At 47.5% G+C, this 17,459-nt stretch overlaps 1 protein-coding gene across 1 annotated transcript in view; it reads right to left on the reverse strand.

Annotated features, from left to right (window-relative positions):
• The window catches only part of KSR1 (kinase suppressor of ras 1), a 588,594-nt gene that overhangs the window by 49,247 nt on the left and 521,888 nt on the right, over window positions 1-17,459 (reverse strand). Inside the window, 2 exon segments of the mRNA XM_086954818.1 lie at window positions 266-397; window positions 9,882-10,015. Coding sequence (XP_086810944.1) covers window positions 266-397; window positions 9,882-10,015 — 266 coding nt within the window.

A 17,459-nucleotide genomic window follows, 5' to 3' on the forward strand; every position in this document is an offset into this window, starting at 1 on the left:
GCATGGCCAAAGGCCAGGTCCTGCATCCAACCTGCTGCTGATAGACTTAAGTTTTCCACATATCTAGGTCCCTAACACATATGCCCTAGGGTCAGAAACTCATTATGGTGCATTGCCTAGCCTGTACAGAAATCATATTTCCTATATGCGCAGTAACACATATCAATACTTATCGTCCACCAGAATGAGGGCTTTGATGTCAGAGTATAGGATGGCAGTAGCAAAACAAATTGGTCACTGTGAAAGCCATAGAATACATTCTTACCCAAAGGCATAGACATCGGCTGCTCGGGAGAATGGTAACTTATCTTCATCCTTCCCAGGAGACATCTCACGGACTATCTCGGGAGCAAGGTAGCACAGCCAGTCATGTGGCAATTTTAGCTCATTCTCTCGCCTGGGTAAAATAATGATTGAAACCATAAATTATGAATTGTTCTAATGGTTAACAAAATATGTTACATTTCACAATAATTGTTCCATTTACTTTTAAACAAAAAAATACGCTAACTATTAACAGAAATACCATAAACGAGGACTGCATACAAACTTCAACATTGATAGCAGCTTGTTACCCCTATCTGAATGTGTTCTAGTGTGCTTAGCTAGTCAAATTCCACTTTGAATATCTAACATTTTACTGATTTTTGCCTGGTGTGGAATGCTTAGTTGCAAAATGGAAGTAAAAAAGTAAACAAAAATAATATAGAGAAATCAAGTAGCAGGCTTTGTAAAATACTCCTGGGAAAATGGTGAACAGAAGAAAGGTGCAGTAGTAAAATACAAAGCAATTCAGTGGGTCGGTATGTTGGGCAAAGAAAGAAGGGAATGTCATGGATTAAAAATCGGCTGTGTGGAATGGGTTATGTCCTGTGGACTTAAGTGTCCTGCAAGCACCCAGAGCTCACTTGACATGGTTCTAAAGGTCATGGTTAATGGCTTCTAGACTGAGGAGTCACTAGACGTGGCTTAATAGCATCCTCTACATGACTGCCCATTTGAGAGTAGGGAAATCTGTACCTTGGCTAGTGATAACTCAAGAGTGTCTTCCTCTTGTCCTGGCGTTATCGAAGAAGAAATGCGTTACTTACCTGTAACAGCAGTTATCCAGTATTGGTGTCTTTCATAGATTCACATGCCTGAATCATTCCCCGTCGTCGAGACGGGAGCCTCCGGTAAATAAAAAAGTAATGTCCATAGACATACATAGAGAGAAAGGGTCCAAGGGTCTCCCCTTAGTAGCCTTTCCTTGTCCTTATGTAAAAAGGACCAAACTGACATAGTCAGCCAATCAGCTCCGACCTCCCTCTAGAACCTTCCTGGGAGGAGCCTCAGTCCCTCAGATTTTCGTACGCACCCAGCTAGGTTTGGCGTAGTATAGTTCCGAGAGGGAGGTGAGTCCTTCCCGGGGAGGCGGGAGGGTTGCATGTGAATCTATGAAAGACACCAATACTGGATAACTGCTGTTACAGGTAAGTAACGCATTTCTTATCCAGTATTAGGGGTGTCTTTCATAGATTCACATGCCTGAATCAGAGTAGCTAGCAATCATAGTAGCACATTTGTAAAACAGAGTTGCTCTGCCGTCATAGTAGATAATGCATATAATATCATACAATAAAGAGACAGCTTAGACATAATATCATCAGAGCAATAATGTGCATACCTGGAAGGCGGGATGTAGGAAGGCTCACCTTACTGAAAGAGATGGCGAAGCACCGCCTGGCCCACTGCCGCATCCTTCTGGAGTTCGATATCCAGGCAGTAGTGTCTGGAGAAAGTATGCGGTGACTTCCAGGTCGCCGCCCTGCAGATGTCCAGGATTGGCACTCCTGCAAACAGCGCCGCTGACGTGGACATCGCCCTGGTGGAATGAGCAGTAACATGATCATTCAGAGGCCGGCCGGCCTTGTCGTGGCAGAATGAAATCGCAGAGGAGATCCATCTGGAGATGCTTTGCTTCGTGAGGGGTAGGCCCATTCGTGGCCTGCTGTATGCCACGAACAGCTGTGAGGATTTTCTGAGATCCTTAGTCTTGTCCAGGTAGAACTTCAGGCACCTCATAAGGTCCAAAGAATGCAGCGATCTTTCCGCTGCTGTGGAAGGGTTGGCGAAGAATGACCTAAGGACCAATGGTTCGTTGAGATGGAAGTCCGAAGGTACTTTTGGAATAAACTTAGGGTTTGGTCGCAGTATCACCCTATCATGTCTGAATTGTAGATATGGTTCTTGAATGGACAAGGCTTGCAGCTCGCTAACCCTTCTGGCCGAAGTTAGAGCGAGCAAGAGCGCTGTTTTCCATGAGAGGTGTTGAAGAGATGCCCTGTGAATGGGCTCAAACGGGTGGCGCATGAGTTGGTTGAGTACCAGATTAAGCTGCCATGTGGGAGGTACTTTTCGAGGCCTCGGGAAGGATCTGTATAGCCCTTTGAGGAATTGCTTGACTAGCCGACTAGACCATAGAGAAGGTCCTGTGACCGTTCTGGTGAACCTGGAGATTGCTGCCAGGTGAACTTTGATGGATGCATGCGCCAGTCCCGACTGGGCCAAATGCAGGAGGTATGGTAATATCTGTTCAGGTGTGATGGCGAGGGGCCGTAAGCCCTGGTCTGAGCACCATATGCAGAACCTCTTCCATTTGAGACAGTAGGTCTTGTTCGTACTGTCTGCCCTTGCTTTGGCTAGTACATCCCTGCAGTCTTGTGGGATATTTAGGCCCCCGAACTCTCTGTGCTCAGGAGCCAGGCTGATAATTTGAGCGATTGGAGGTTCGGGTGTTGCACTTGCCCGTTGGACATCGTCAGAAGGGCCGGGTGTTGGTTCAGGCGAATCGGTGATTTGATGGAGAGTCGAAGCAGATCCGAGAACCAGTGTTGCCTCGGCCAGGACGGGGCAATCAGGATCAGGGTGCATGGTTCCGCCTTCATTTTTCTGAGGAGCCGTGGAATCATCGGGAATGGAGGAAAGGCGTATGCAAAGACGCTGTACCATCCGATGGAAAATGCATTTCCTAGTGATCCTGGTTGGGGATGCCAACTTGCGTAGCACGGGCATTTGGCGTTCCTCTTGGTGGCAAAGAGGTCGATGTTTGGGACTCCCCAAAGAGAAAAGATGTGAGTGAGGGCGCTGTCCGATAGTTCCCACTCGTGGGAGAGGGACTTTTGCCTGCTCAGGGCGTCCGCGATGGTATTGTCCTTTCCCGGGACATATTCCGCTTTGAGTTGGATTTCGTGCAGCACCAGCCAGTTCCAGATCATCTGCGATTCGCGTGAGAGCGAGAGCGAACGCGTTCCCCCTTGTTTGTTTAGATAGTGCATCGTCGTGGTGTTGTCTGTCCTGACGAGCACTGGGGATTTCTGGATGCGGGGTAAGAAGGCTTGGAGAGCCAGATACACTGCTCTTAGCTCCAAGAGGTTTATATGGAGCGATTGCTCTTGAGAATTCCATTTGTCGCTGATCTGTAGGTCCTGGAGCACCGCGCCCCATCCCTCTAGGGAGGCGTCCGTTGTTATCACCAGCGGTGATGCTGGGAGGAGAAACGGTAAGCCCACTGTTAGATTTTGGCGACGTGTCCACCATTGTAGAGCTTTGCAAATTTTCGGTGTGATCCGAAGGATGTCCTCGAAGGAGCCAGTGCTTTGGGTCCATTGGCTCGCGAGTGCCTCCTGCAAGGGCCGCATTCTGAGCCTGCAGTGCGGGATGAGGAGTATGCAGGAAGACATCATCCCCAGGAGGGAGGTGTAAGTCCGAACTTTCAGGTGCGTTGTCTTTGCCACAGCCGTGGCCAGAGATAAGATCTTGTCTGTCCTCTCTTTTGAGGGGAAGGCTTTCGTGGACACTGTGTCTAACATGGCTCCTAGGAAGGTAATCTTTGTTGCGGGGACCATGCATGATTTTTTGAGATTGAGCGTCAATCCCAGATTTTGAAAGAGATTGGTGCAGGCGTTGGAGGACGTGATTGCGTCCCCAGGTGAGGGTGCTTTCACCAGCCAGTCGTCTAGGTAGGGGAAGACCTGGTGGCCAAGTTGACGCAGGAAGGCTGCCACTGGCGCAAGGCATTTCGTGAAAATGCGCGGCGCGGACTTGAGGCCGAACGGCAGGACTTTGAACTGATAGTGACGGCCCGCCACCTCGAATCTTAGGAATTTCCGGTGATTTTTGAGGATGGGGATGTGGTAGTATGCATCCTGGAGATCCAGTGACACCATGAAATCTCCTTTCTCTAGAATGCCCAGGATTTCTTGGATCGTCACCATCCTGAACGATTGGCTCCGCAGGAAGGTGTTGAGTCCCCGGAGATCCAGGATGGGTCTCCACTTGTTTTCTTTTTGTTGTACAAGAAAGAAGTGGGAGTAAAATCCTTTCCCCTTTGAGGATGCCGGAACCCTTTCGATTGCTCCTTTTTGTAGCATTGTCGAAAGTTCCTTCAGAAGCAGGCGAGGATGTTTGTGTGTCCTTCTGCGTGGAGGGGTATTGGGAGGGATGGAGGTGAATTCGAGAGAGTGGCCGAATCGAATAATTTGAAGAACCCACCGGTCCGTGGTGATGTACTGCCAATTGTGAAGGAAATGGGTCAGCTTTCCTCCAATTTGAAAGAATGGAGATGGTGTTTGGACTGGCTGGAGTAGTCGGTCACTGGCGGCCGCCAGCGCCCCTCTTGGTATTTTTACCTCTGTAGTTTGACCTTCCGAATGAAGATTGTCGGCCTTGCTGTTGTTTGTTTTGGTACTGGCCTTTGTGATTGTATGAGAACGAGGATGAGGACCTGTTTTGATATGAGCCTCGATAGGAGGACTGACCTCTGGGCCTGTTGCCCCGAAAGGACTGGTTTCTAGACTGCAGAGAGCCCAGTGCCCTTGCCGTGTCTGTGTCCTTCTTAATGGCCTGTAGAGCTTCGTCGACCTTTTCTCCAAACAGGTGCTGGCCGTCGAAGGGCATGTCCAGAACCTTTGCTTGGACTTCTTGGCGGAATGAAGTCGCTCTTAGCCATCCTTGGCGTCTCAGTACAGCAGCTCCCGCAAGTTGACGGAAGCCTGTCATGGCTGCGTCGATAGCACAGTCTATGAGTTCCGCTGCAGAAGATTGACCTTCCACGAGGAGCGCTTTCACCTCACCCTGGACGTCATCAGGCAGTTCCTTTACGTAAGGGGCAATGTCCTCCCACAGCTGGCGATTGTAACGCCCCAGCAAGGCAATGGAGTTGGCCACCTTGATGGACATGGCCGATGTGGATGTGAAACGTTTACCAATCGTGTCAAGTTTCCTGCCCTCTTTGTCCGGGGGAGCGGACAGTGGTGAGGAAGGGTTGCGGGAGTGTTTCTGGGCCGCCTGCGTCACTACCGAGTCCGGTTTGGGGTGACCATTAAGGCAAGCCGCCGCAGTGAGTGGTGCTCTGTATTTCTTATCTAGGCGTGGGACCACCGCCGGCACTGAAGCAGGAGTTAGCATTAACTTCTTTCCTTGTTCCCACAAAAATTCTATGATCGGAACAGCTTTTGCAGATTTCTGAGTCTGTTCCTTAAAGTCGTGCAGGAAACAGTCAGTTTCCGTGGATTCCACCACCATGTGGAATCTCTTCGCCGCTCTCTCCACCAGCTTGTGGAAGCCAGCAATGTCGACCGGGGGGGAGTCCGCTTGGCGTGGTTGTGGTGAAGCTGGGGATGATGCTATATATTCATCCTCTTCATCCTGGTCCGAGTGGTCCGAGTGAACCTCCTGGACCTCTCCTTCCTCCAGTTCTTCCTCTTCCTCCTCATCGTCCGAAGAAACCACCACTTGAGGCTGGACGTCGTGTTGGGTTTGATGGGGAAGGTGAGTGCGTTCCGGTGCGGACACCTGTACTTGAGCTGGAGGTGTCTGATCCCCCTTGTCCCCTGGTGCGGGACTCTTAGGCGCTTGACCGCCTCTGTTAGCCTCCGGAAAGCGTTGCTTGTAGTCTTGCACAAGAAGTCGTAAGTCATCAACCAGGGTGGCTGGTAAGCATATCATGGGGGTGACTTCAGTGCGGACACTGGCGTGGACGGAGTGTTCCTGATAGGTGAATTCCTCCTGTTCCTCATCAGTGCTTTGGCATTTTACGTGAAGTTCTGAGACTGAAGTAGCGGGATCCAGATGGTCATCCTCTTCGGATTCTTCGCTTTGGAAAATTTCTTGAGGTGGATGCTTTTCCACCTTACTTGGAGACGTCGTTTCCGGGGTCATTAGTGGTTTGCCTGGTCTGCCAGACTGCATGGTAGAGCCGGTCGTCGTCGAGGGGACCGTCGACGGTGGTAGCATCATGGACGATGCCTCCACCAGTTTCGATTTTTTCCATGGTTCATTCGACGACGAGTCGTCCGTCGACGGTGTCGTCGTCGAGTCCGTCGACGGAGCCTTTGGTGTCGTCGTCGACGGGGTCTTCGTCGACGGGGTCTTCGTCGACGGTGTCTTCGTCGACGGGGTCTTCGTCGACGGTGTCTTCGTCGACGGGGTCTTCGTCGACGGGGTCGTTGACGATGAGCCTCTCGTCGACGGGGTCGTCGACGAGGTCTTCGTCGACGGTGGGGTGGACGAGGGGATCTTGGTTGTCGACGACTGCGAAGTCGTCGTCTTCATCGACAGTGCCTTCGTAGACGATGGTCTCGTCGACGAGTCTCTCGTCGACACTCTTGTCGTCGCCGGGTTTGACGACGATGGGCTCGTCGCTAGTGACGGCGTCGTCGACGGTGTGGTCTTCGTTGTCGACATGGTCTTTGTCGTCGACGACGATGTCAGGGGAATAATTGAAGAAACAGGTCTACCTGAAGATGAGAAGGACGTAGTCATCGTCGTCGATGCTGAGGGCGACGATGCTGATGTGGTAGACACTGTGGTTTTGACTGAAGTAGTCCTCTGGCTTTGTCTGGAGGACGGAGCAGGCATTTTAAAGGTTTTATCCTCCTTAGCAGACACTGAGGATGACGCAGATCTCGCCTCTGAAGACTTTTTGTGGGTCTTCGTAGGAGGAGTGTCTGAGGGGCCCGGGGAAGCTTCCCTTGGCCTCTTGTTTGAGACAGCAGAGGTCCTGGAAACGCTGCTCACAGAGGAGTCTAGATTGTCTCTGTTCTTAAGCCTGTCCAACCAAATCAGAAGGCGACCTTCCCTGTCTCTCACAGTCTTTTTTGGAAAAGACCGACAGATAGTGCATTTCTCCGAATTATGGTCCGGGTAAAGGCAATACAAGCACAGGTCGTGCCTATCATCCACATGTATTCTTTTCTTGCTGCAGGAAGAGCAGGCCCTAAACAGGGCTTTCTTCCCCGAGTCAGACATGTAAAAAGCAGTAGAAACACACACTTACTTCAGGGATAGTGTGTTGAAGAAGTCCTTGAAGAGTTTAGAGGTTTCAGAGAACACTTTCAAAGAAAGTTTGGTGAATTTAGAGTAATCCTGAGGAGAGCTCAGGCAGGAGACTCCCTAGCACAACGTGCGGTAGAAAATCTGAGGGACTGAGGCTCCTCCCAGGAAGGTTCTAGAGGGAGGTTGGAGCTGATTGGCTGACTATGTCAGTTTGGTCCTTTTTACATAAGGACAAGGAAAGGCTACTAAGGGGAGACCCTTGGACCCTTTCTCTCTATGTATGTCTATGGACATTACTTTTTTATTTACCGGAGGCTCCCGTCTCGACGACGGGGAATGATTCAGGCATGTGAATCTATGAAAGACACCCCTAATACTGGATAATAGGCAGTGATGTCAAATGAGACAGGTAAGCTACTTTGATGGTCTTTTCCACCTTAACTCCCTAAGGATCCATCAAATGTTGGGCATACCTAAGATCCTTGATTGGAATACCTATGGCAGTGAATTAGTGGAGGGTCAAGTATGAGACAGGGCACACCCCTTGGAAAAAGGCATGGGGTCCCCCAGGTGCACTCTCAAAGGGGTGTTCCACCTGGGACCCTCTAAAACCCACATGTTAGGGAGCCCTTTCAAGTGGTGTCCTGCATTGCAGTCTTACTGCGACTGAAGTTAAGTTGGGGAATCCTGTACTACTCCTTCATCTCTGCATTTCCATCATGCCAGGAGGCATTCTGGAACCAAGATCCCAGGCGACCTTGATCACTAGTGGTATGATAGCAGTCTTGTGAAAGGCTGTTCAGACACTTAAATCTCTCCTTCCTCCTGTGAATACCTTTCCCCGTGTGGCCCTTCAGAAGCAGACATTCATTTCCATAATTACGCCGCTGGAGCTTGACAATGCAACAGCAAAGCATGGCTACCCTGCTGCCAGTGGGTATGTAGGCTCTATCTGGAATCTTCTAGGGCACTCTCAACTCAACTCATTCATCTTCAGGGACTTCCCAGATATCCAATAATAGACCAGGAGGCAGGCACCAACAGCTAGCTCATCTTTACTTGCTGGCAAACAGGGTACAATATTCCACCTAGCTTCCTATACCACCAGCTGTGTGGGCCCTGGAAAGGGGCTGTGGGTGCTCTGCGCTCCTTTGCAAACACACCATTCATGCTAAAAAGTCCTTATATAAACTGTTAGAAATGGCTAACATAAGCAATGTTTGAGACCTACAAAAGTACAAACAAGAAATATCAAAACCCACTAGAGAACTGTATTTAGAATTGCATCGGAAGAGAAGTGCTGTTGATCTTCTTAAGAATAATAGGTGGCTGCCCAGTGATGGTCTATTCCAGGTGTATCCAATATTGGGTCAGGAGAGCAGGATCCGTACCGGGAATACCCCAATGTAAATAATATCCATTTAGCCATGTTTAATAATGAAATCTGGTATGCATCCAGCCATCATGGCCCACTGTTGGAGAAGGTATTAGTGATGCAGTAGCAAAGTAGAAGAGACTAAGAGAATGTGTCCTAGGACACACAAATTATCAATAGGGAATGCAGTATAAAACCTAAACATCAAGTGCCTCATTGCGATAGTGGGTGTTTGAACCGCCGCCCGAAATCACATCGGTCTGTCTGACAAGTAGACGGTGGTCCGACCGCCCTATTACGATGCGACCACTCGGCTGGTGATCGCAAAGTGCTCATTTACATGGCGACTTGTGCGGAGGTCCAGGAAAAGGGCTGAAGCATAAGCGGGCATGTAAATCAGCACTCCATGCACTTCCGTCATGTGGTGCATGGCACACAGCTCATGGAGGTGCATAGGGACACATGTGCCCCCTAGGCCACTTAACAGTGGCCCACAAGGGTTCGGGGCCCTTTTTGTGCCCCCCAATATTCCTCTTCGACAGCTTTACATGGTGGTGTTCCTGCCATGTAAAGGCTGTCAGAAAGGGATATCCAAATCTGGATGGCGGTGCCGGACTTGGCCCCGCCGTCATAGTCAGAAGCAGCTCCGATCACCTCCTCATCGAGAACTCCGATCCTGTTGGAGGCAGCGGTCTTGCTTCCGACCACTGTGGGCCGACTCCACGCACTGTAATGTAGCGGTAGGACCAAAGGACTATTGGCAGCCGGACCACCACCGAACGGCTGTTGGTGGCGGTCCGACCACTAGTGAAATGTGTCCCTAAATGTACAAACTCATTCTTGCAAGCTTTCTAGCATTCATGTTCAGCGTGTCAGAAAATGGCCGATATGCACACTTCCTGTACTTATTTCTCAAGTGCAATGCTAAGAAGGTAGAGTGTCCCAGTACTATGGAGACAATAATATAGTAAATCTGTCCAATGACAACAGAGAGTTAATTAAAAAACTATATTGTTTTTAGTTTGCACCTGAAGCATAAATGGTTTTTCATGCTTCTTAAGAATTTGCTGTAGCCATGTAAGAAAGCTGTATATACCCACCAATGTCTTCTCACCCCTATTAGACAACAATCACTGTTTTGTGTTTTTATTTTTAGACATACATTGTACTGATCTTCTCTTCGTCTTACCTCCCTTCCTGGACCACACCTGAGATTCCAAAAAGCCCAAAGTCTGTGATGATGACTTTGCCGTTTTCGTAGAAAACATTCTTGGATTTGAGGTCCTTGTGAACAATCCCCTTTGCGTGAAGGTAGCCCATTCCCTGCAAAGCGAACAATGAAACACAATGAGTACTTGCTTTGAGACGTGAAGGCACCAACAAACAAAAGAGGAACTCCATTCTCTGTCTACATTGCAAACATTAATAGTCCTTTGGTTTGGTTTAGTAGCCTCAAATGTCTGCCTGTGGTCGGCCACACTAACCATTCTTAAATTGGATGCTCACACGTGAAAGGAGAAGAGGTTGTTCCACAGAGGAATTGTATGACGAATCACTACACTACACTAAAGGGAGCTCTAGCAAAGCCAACACACAGACTTAACATCTTTTTATTTAGAGTAACATTACACAAAATATTAAATTCGTCCCTACAAGTCTGTGGGTGTTAACCTTTTGACTTCTGGAGATCCCCCAGTTAAACACTACTGAAACCCGGGGACCCTTGGCCAAATCTATTTCCACTATGAATCCCAAAGCAAAACACAAAAATATAGAGTAAAGAGTATATTGAATAGCTCGAAAAAATACAAAAAATAATAAACATTCCATTTAATTCCCAAAACAAAAAAAATAAAACATTGTAATTTTTAATGGAAGGGTGGAGCTTCTAAACATCGCCAGTTCCTCCAATAGAGCGGTTGAGCCCCCTCCCCCCGACACATACACAGCTGCAGAAAGCTTGAACAAGCATTGAAAATGCAAAAGGTCTCGCATTAGAAAAGTTGTAGCTATAGGTTTTGTAAATGACAAATTATTTTTTAATGTGCTGGTCTTGAAAATAGCCAAATTAATAGCTTTGTCATTTACAATGCCAATACTTTAAACTTTTTCAAATGTGACACCTATAGCATTTGTAATGCAACATGTTTTGTATGTATGTAATTAAATGCAAAAAAAATGAGAGACACAGCCCGCAAAAAAATTGGTGCGAAATGAAGACGAGGCACATGTAAGTGAGGGCAAGTTAGACCTTTCAGTGCCTCTAAACACTAAAACACACGATACTTGTTCCTAATTCTTGTTGCGATCTGACCATAAGCCGTTGTTGGAGGTGCTGTTGCTAGGTGGTATGAGCAAATGTTCAGCTAGACTTGGCAGATTAGCTGCCCGGTTACAGGAATATTGTGGAACACATGCAGTGATGGAGGAACACACAAGCTGATTGTTTGTAAAATAACAGTGACGTACAGTAATGGGAAGTCACCCAAGCATATATTTATACATAAATATATTATAAAAGTAATTAATCATTCGCAATACAGATATGCAAATGCTCTTTGTAAAATGCTTGCCTTAAAAGCATTTTAGGGCTTGCTCTGCTTTCTGCTATGATGTTGACAAAGTATATGTAAAAAAAAAAATTGCAGTATACATTACTTTTGCCTTCTCCAAAACATCCCTATACAGTATACTTCATAGTGACTAATACACATGCTAGTATTATGTCTTCGTTTATGAGGCTTCACTATTATAGCCTCATTCTCACCCGTTCAATATAGATGGACCCAAACCTGTATGTGTGCAAATTTACAAAGTGAGGCAATGTAGCCGAAACTAAGAAACCAGTATTCTTACAACTCCCATAGCATAGTAAAACAGCTAAACATCTCAAATCAGGAACCAGCCCCTCCCCGTCGCCGCTCCTACTGGGCAGAGGATTTCCACAATCCTCACTACAAAAAGAAACAATGAACTAAATGGATCTAAGGCAGCAATCTGATTTGAGGTTATAGTTTTAAAAGCATTTAGAAGCCAAAAGAAGGAAGTTCGAGAAAGTCTCAACTTCTCTTTGCTATTTTTAAGGGAATGGATTGCTTGCCTTTTTTGTTTCTTTAATCACGTGTGATCTGATAAAGTTCCCTTTTATAACTAAAGGCAAATGGCTTGACCTCGAGCTGGGATTCCCGTGATGACTAGGGGAGGGAGGATTCCTAACATCAACAGTAATGAGAGCAGAAATGGAATCCTGCAAGGGTTTAGGTAAAGTGGGGTTAATGTCCCACAAATGTTACAGAAAGGTTTCACTCGTCTCAGTCGGCCGTGAGTTAAAGAACGTGAGACAAATTTACAAAGATTATATTCGGGAGCAACTGCCTCTTTTTAAACAGGCAATTCTTCAATTGGACCCTGTTAGATACTAATTGCACAAAATAGAATATAGTCATATAAGCGCAAGCAATTCACTGAATGCCAAACAGAGCAAGGATAAGAAGCTTCACATTCGAGGGGAGTTTTTTTTCTCACGATGTAAGGGACCACACTAACATTATGGAGCAGGCCAGTCAGATGAGCAGAGCTCAGAATCCTGCATAAGAGTGCAAGGCAGACCAGGTAGTAGGGTACACATATATCGTAAACAAGTTGTGCTAAGCATGGCATGCTTTCCAAGCTGTGCTAATAACGTTAATGAGAAGACCGAGTAGTGCTCGAATAGGGGAGAGACAGTGCTTTAAGTGGGTCGGATCCTGTGACCCGACAGTAAATAAAATAAAACGAGACACGGCCAGCCGGCCGTGAAAGTGAAAGTACGGCCGGCCGGCCGTGAATAATTAGGGGAGGAGCAGCCAGGAGAGAGCAGGAGCAGAGGCGCCAAGCTGGGTTAACAGATGGCTGGCGATTTGATGGTGTGCACGCGCATTTTAGGTCAATGCGTTTGCGCATTGACCTAAAAGCGCACGGGCACAGCATCAAATCGCCAGTCTAGGTAAACCTCTGTTTAAGCCTCTATAGTCTCGCTCCGCTCAATGCGCATGCGCATTGGGAGGCGAGACCTAAAAATGAAATGGTAATAAAAGGAGTGTATCACCATTATAGTTTTCCAGCTTTCTGCCAAAAGGAGAGGGCCGGGCGGGGCCAGTGCATCATTGCTGCTGATTGGCAGCAATGCAGAGTAGACCTTTCAAATTAAATTGTGCATGTTGGTTTGGCCGGCTACATTATTACGGCCAAACAGACATGCATAATTCAACCTCTCCGTTGAAGAGCAGGCACAGGCACTTCAGTGCTCTGCGGAGCACTGAAGCAGCCTGCTCGAGCCAATCGAGACACTTATCTCATGCAGCATGAGGGCAGTGTCTGGATTGGATTAGGAACTGCTAGAACTGCGCTGGAGGTGTCGGGAGCCTCTAGATAATACTGAGGGCGTGCTACAGTCTAATACAAGGTAAGTGAAACCATTCTCTCATTTAAAAATGTAAAGGTTTATTTGTATTCTGTTTCATTTGATTTATGTCAACCCACCATTTTTGTGGATCACCAACCAGCACTGCTCACAGACCCGCACAGGTTCATGGACCACAGGTCAAGAACCACTACTCAAAGTCTTAAAAAACATAAAAGAAAGTAGTCCCTAATTCCCTACCGCAGCTATAAATCAATGTACAGCAGAGCTGTTGGGATGGAACTATCCTCTGAATGGTGTACAAATGCGTTCCCTGCCAGTATCTGGTGTACTTGTTTCTTAGGTCTGGCGGTACCCAAGTTTTTTTGATTTTACAAAAACTATATATGCACTATACTTACTTATAGAGGCTTGCAGCCAGCCCTCGTCATCTATTGGTCTGTAGTTGTGCCAGTCAAATATTTCTTCTACCCACTATAGCATTCAGCATGGGGCAATGGGTCAAACCACTTCAGTCAGTGGCTAACTTCACCGTGAGAGATTTCATTCTGCTCTTTCACAAGGAGCACATTTACCCTCAAAGTGGTGTCTTTAGCGCCATGGCAATGTGTGCATTTTGAACCCGGAAAATATTTTTACTTTTAACACTTTAAAAATAAATATTTATACTTGCAAGGACTCCGCCAGCTCCCCATGCACTATAGATTTACAAAAACCATGACAAAACAAGAATTGACAAAGCTAAAAGGTTGGCAGCCAATGCCAGGCCAATTGGTTTTGCTAATGCGTTTTTATTTTGGCCCCACCCTTACACTATTCTGGTGAGTGTGCAATGGCCTTGGACTGTATCTTCACATGAGTGAGGTCCTGGACCTGGAGCGGCACACAAATCGTCCCCTCATATCACTGACAGATGACTAACGTCCTTGTTAAGGGTTTATCATATACAACAGTAGTAGCAGCATACATTTTTTGTGAATCAGTAGTTGTGGCCAGACCTTTTTATCTGTGTCACTGGATTGAACGCCTACTGACTCACTCTTGTAAAGGTCTGTGTCTATGACCTAACCCAGGTCCTAGCTGATAAGTAAGTTCTATCCAACAAAAAATGGTGAAAAAGGGAACTGCAGTGCATGGCACATCTCTTCCTGGATGCACAAGCAGGCATGGTAATGACCATGCAGGGTTCTGGATTTAACAGGATTGAAAAGCAAAGTCTAGTCACACAACTATGTGACTGAGAACCAAAATGTTAATAATAATAATAAGGTTAAATAAGTTATAGTTAGGAAAACTTTAATTATGTTTGCTATACAAACCCAGCTTAAACCACACAAACATCAGACATTCTAAAGTTATAGTTATGTTTTTAATTTATCATTTATGCACCAATTTCAAATTTATATGTCATACTTAAGTCACATTTATCCTTAGACACTACCTTAAAATTCATATAACCCGCGTACCTCCATACACAGACTTCGCACCTCACTCGCCACAGAAGATTACAAATTTGTAATATTTGTCCAGTTTAGGTTTGTGGTTAGGCGAACAGTGTTATTAAGTGGAGTGTGGCAGAATATACTGGAGGAGAGTGCTGTTAAAGTTGGTACAGGATATTGTGGTATAGTGGAGTAGACTAAAGTAATGAGCCATCAGACCGCCCGACAGCCACTGAGACCCTCGTCCCCACGGCCACCATCCGCACCGAACCCCTGCTCTCCTGGATCAACATAAGCGACGACGACACCATCAAAATAATTGACACCATCCACTCCGGATCTCCGTCAGACCCATGCCCACACCACATCTTCAACAAAGCCAGCACCACCATCGCACCCCATCTCTGGAAAGCCATCAACATCTCGTTCGAAACAGCGACCTTCCCGGAGAGCTGGAAGAACGTCCTACTCAAGAACCCCAAGGCTGACCCTAAGGACCTCAAGAACTTCTGGCCCATCTCTCTGCTCCCCTTCCCGGCGAAGGTAGTCGAGAAGATCGTCAACAGACAACTGACCCGCTACCTTGAGGAGAACAGCATCCTGGACCTGACCCAGTCTGGGTTCCGCAGCAACCACAGCACCAAAACTGCCCTCATCGCCACCACCGAACACATCAGGGCCCTTCTGGACAAAGGCGAAACTGCGGCCCTCATCCTCCTGGACCTGTCAGCCGCCTTCGACACTGTCTGCCGACGCACCCTGCGCACACGCCTCCACGATGCAGGGATCCGAAACAAGGCTCTGTACTGGACGGCATCCTTCCTCTTGGGCAGAACCCAGAGTGTCCGCCTCCCCCCTTTCCGCTCCGAAGCCACCGATATTATCTGCGGCGTACCCCAAGGCTCATCCCTCAGCCTGACATTGTTCAACATCTAAATGGCACCGCTCGCCCACGTCGCCCAACTACATGACCTCAACATCATCTCCTACGCTGACAACACCCAGCTGATCCTATCCCTCACCAAGGACCCCCTCACCGCCAAAACCAACCTCCATGAAGGAATGAAGGCCATCACTGAGTGGATGAAGAACAGCCGCCTGAAGCTAAACTGGGACAAGACAGAAGTCCACATCCTCGGCTCCAGCCCCTCTGCCGGAGACGACTCCTGGTGGCCGACCGCACTAGGAACAGAACCAACATCCACCGACCACGCATGCAACCTGGGGTTCATCCTAGACTCTACTCTTTCCATGAATATGCAGGTCAACGCCACCTCGTCCTCGTGCTTCAACACCCTGTGCATGCTCTGCAAGATCTACAGGTGGATCCCCACCGAAACAAGAAGAATGGTCACCCAGGCCCTCGTCAGCAGCAGGTTGGACTACGGAAACGCCCTGTACGCAGGAGCCTCAGCCAAACTCCTGAAACGACTATAACACATTCAGAATGCCTCTGCACGCCTGGTCCTCAACATCCCTCACCGCAGCCACATCACACCCCACCTGAAAGACCTGCATTGGCTCCCCGTCAACAAGAGGATCACCTTTAAGCTCCTCCCCCATGCACACCAGGCACTCCACGACACCGGACCAGCATACCTCAACAGACGTCTCACCTTCTACACTCCCAACCGCCAGCTCCGCTCCGCCGATCCTTCCCTCGCCACCCGCATCTGAAGAGCGACCTCCGGCGGCAGCTCGTTCTCCCACCTTGCCGCCAAGACCTGGAACACCCTCCCCACCCTCCTACGGCAGACCCAGGACCTGCTAACCTTCAGAAGACTACTCAAGACATGGCTATTCGAGCAGTAGCAGCTTCCCGCCTTCCCCCACCCCCACCCCCAGCGCCTTGAGACCCGCACGGGTGAATAGTGCGCTTTACAAATGTTCTGATTGATCAGACAAACATGTTGATGGAGTGAGTGGTGATGGGGACTAGTTCCCCTTTTCCCCAAGTTGGTTTTTAATACTAAGAAGTATTCCGTGTAAATATGAAGGTCAGTCCGGCATATCCCATTTGCTTTTAATTTAATTTATTTATGTCAAGGGTTTATTCCTAGTTGCTTTCCTGACCTTCAGGTGTAGGCCCGCTCTTCATCAAACCAGGTTTTTGAAGAGCGTGGGGAGTCCTATGATGAAGCATGAGACCTGGCGGTGTGTGAAGGCATCCTATCACATTTTTGTGGATGTTCAGAAATCGGCTGCTGTAAAGTGTAACACTGATTGAAATAAATGCTTGAGTGGCTCAGTTGTGTTTAAAACATTTGTGATCGGAGGCCAGCTCACCTTAGAGGCCGCATAGCCTCTGGTTCCCTACCATGCATAGAGTCTAGGGTTATTTGTGTTTTGATGAATATATATGAAACCCTTAGGCGTGTTGAAAAGGTAATGTTATCTCCACTTGAATGATGTTTCCCAGTGTAAACATGAAATGCTTAATAAATAAAGTTGTAAAATAAAATATAATGACTTGTTATTGCTATATACAGGGATACCTCCTCAAAGTACCACTACATTTTGTGAAAGTACCTCAACAAAAGATATCACTAAGTTAAAATGCATTATAACTTTAAAAAAATACAATAATTATCTGTGCTACCCACAAGGATCATCGGCGCACCATACAGCCAGATTTCATGGAAACCCGTTTTTCACGCTTCACAAGATACAAAAGTCTATGGAAAATGCATTGGTGGAAAAACACATTTTGGGATCACCCTTTTATCTATGCATCCCTTTGACCAATCACAGAGTAGCTTTCCATCCTCAGCCAATATAGAAAAAGCTACAGGTCCGGAAAGTATTGAGGAGATTGGTCTAATAGGGGCTATGTTATTAGAGGCCAAAGGTTTGGGGAATATCTATGACTGGAAATCCTAACCGTAACTTCAGGGTGGCTTCTGCGACATGGGGGGTGAGGAGG

Source organism: Lissotriton vulgaris, chromosome 2_1, assembly GCF_964263255.1.
Source record: "Lissotriton vulgaris chromosome 2_1, aLisVul1.2, whole genome shotgun sequence".
Taxonomy (NCBI): Eukaryota; Metazoa; Chordata; class Amphibia; order Caudata; family Salamandridae; genus Lissotriton; species Lissotriton vulgaris.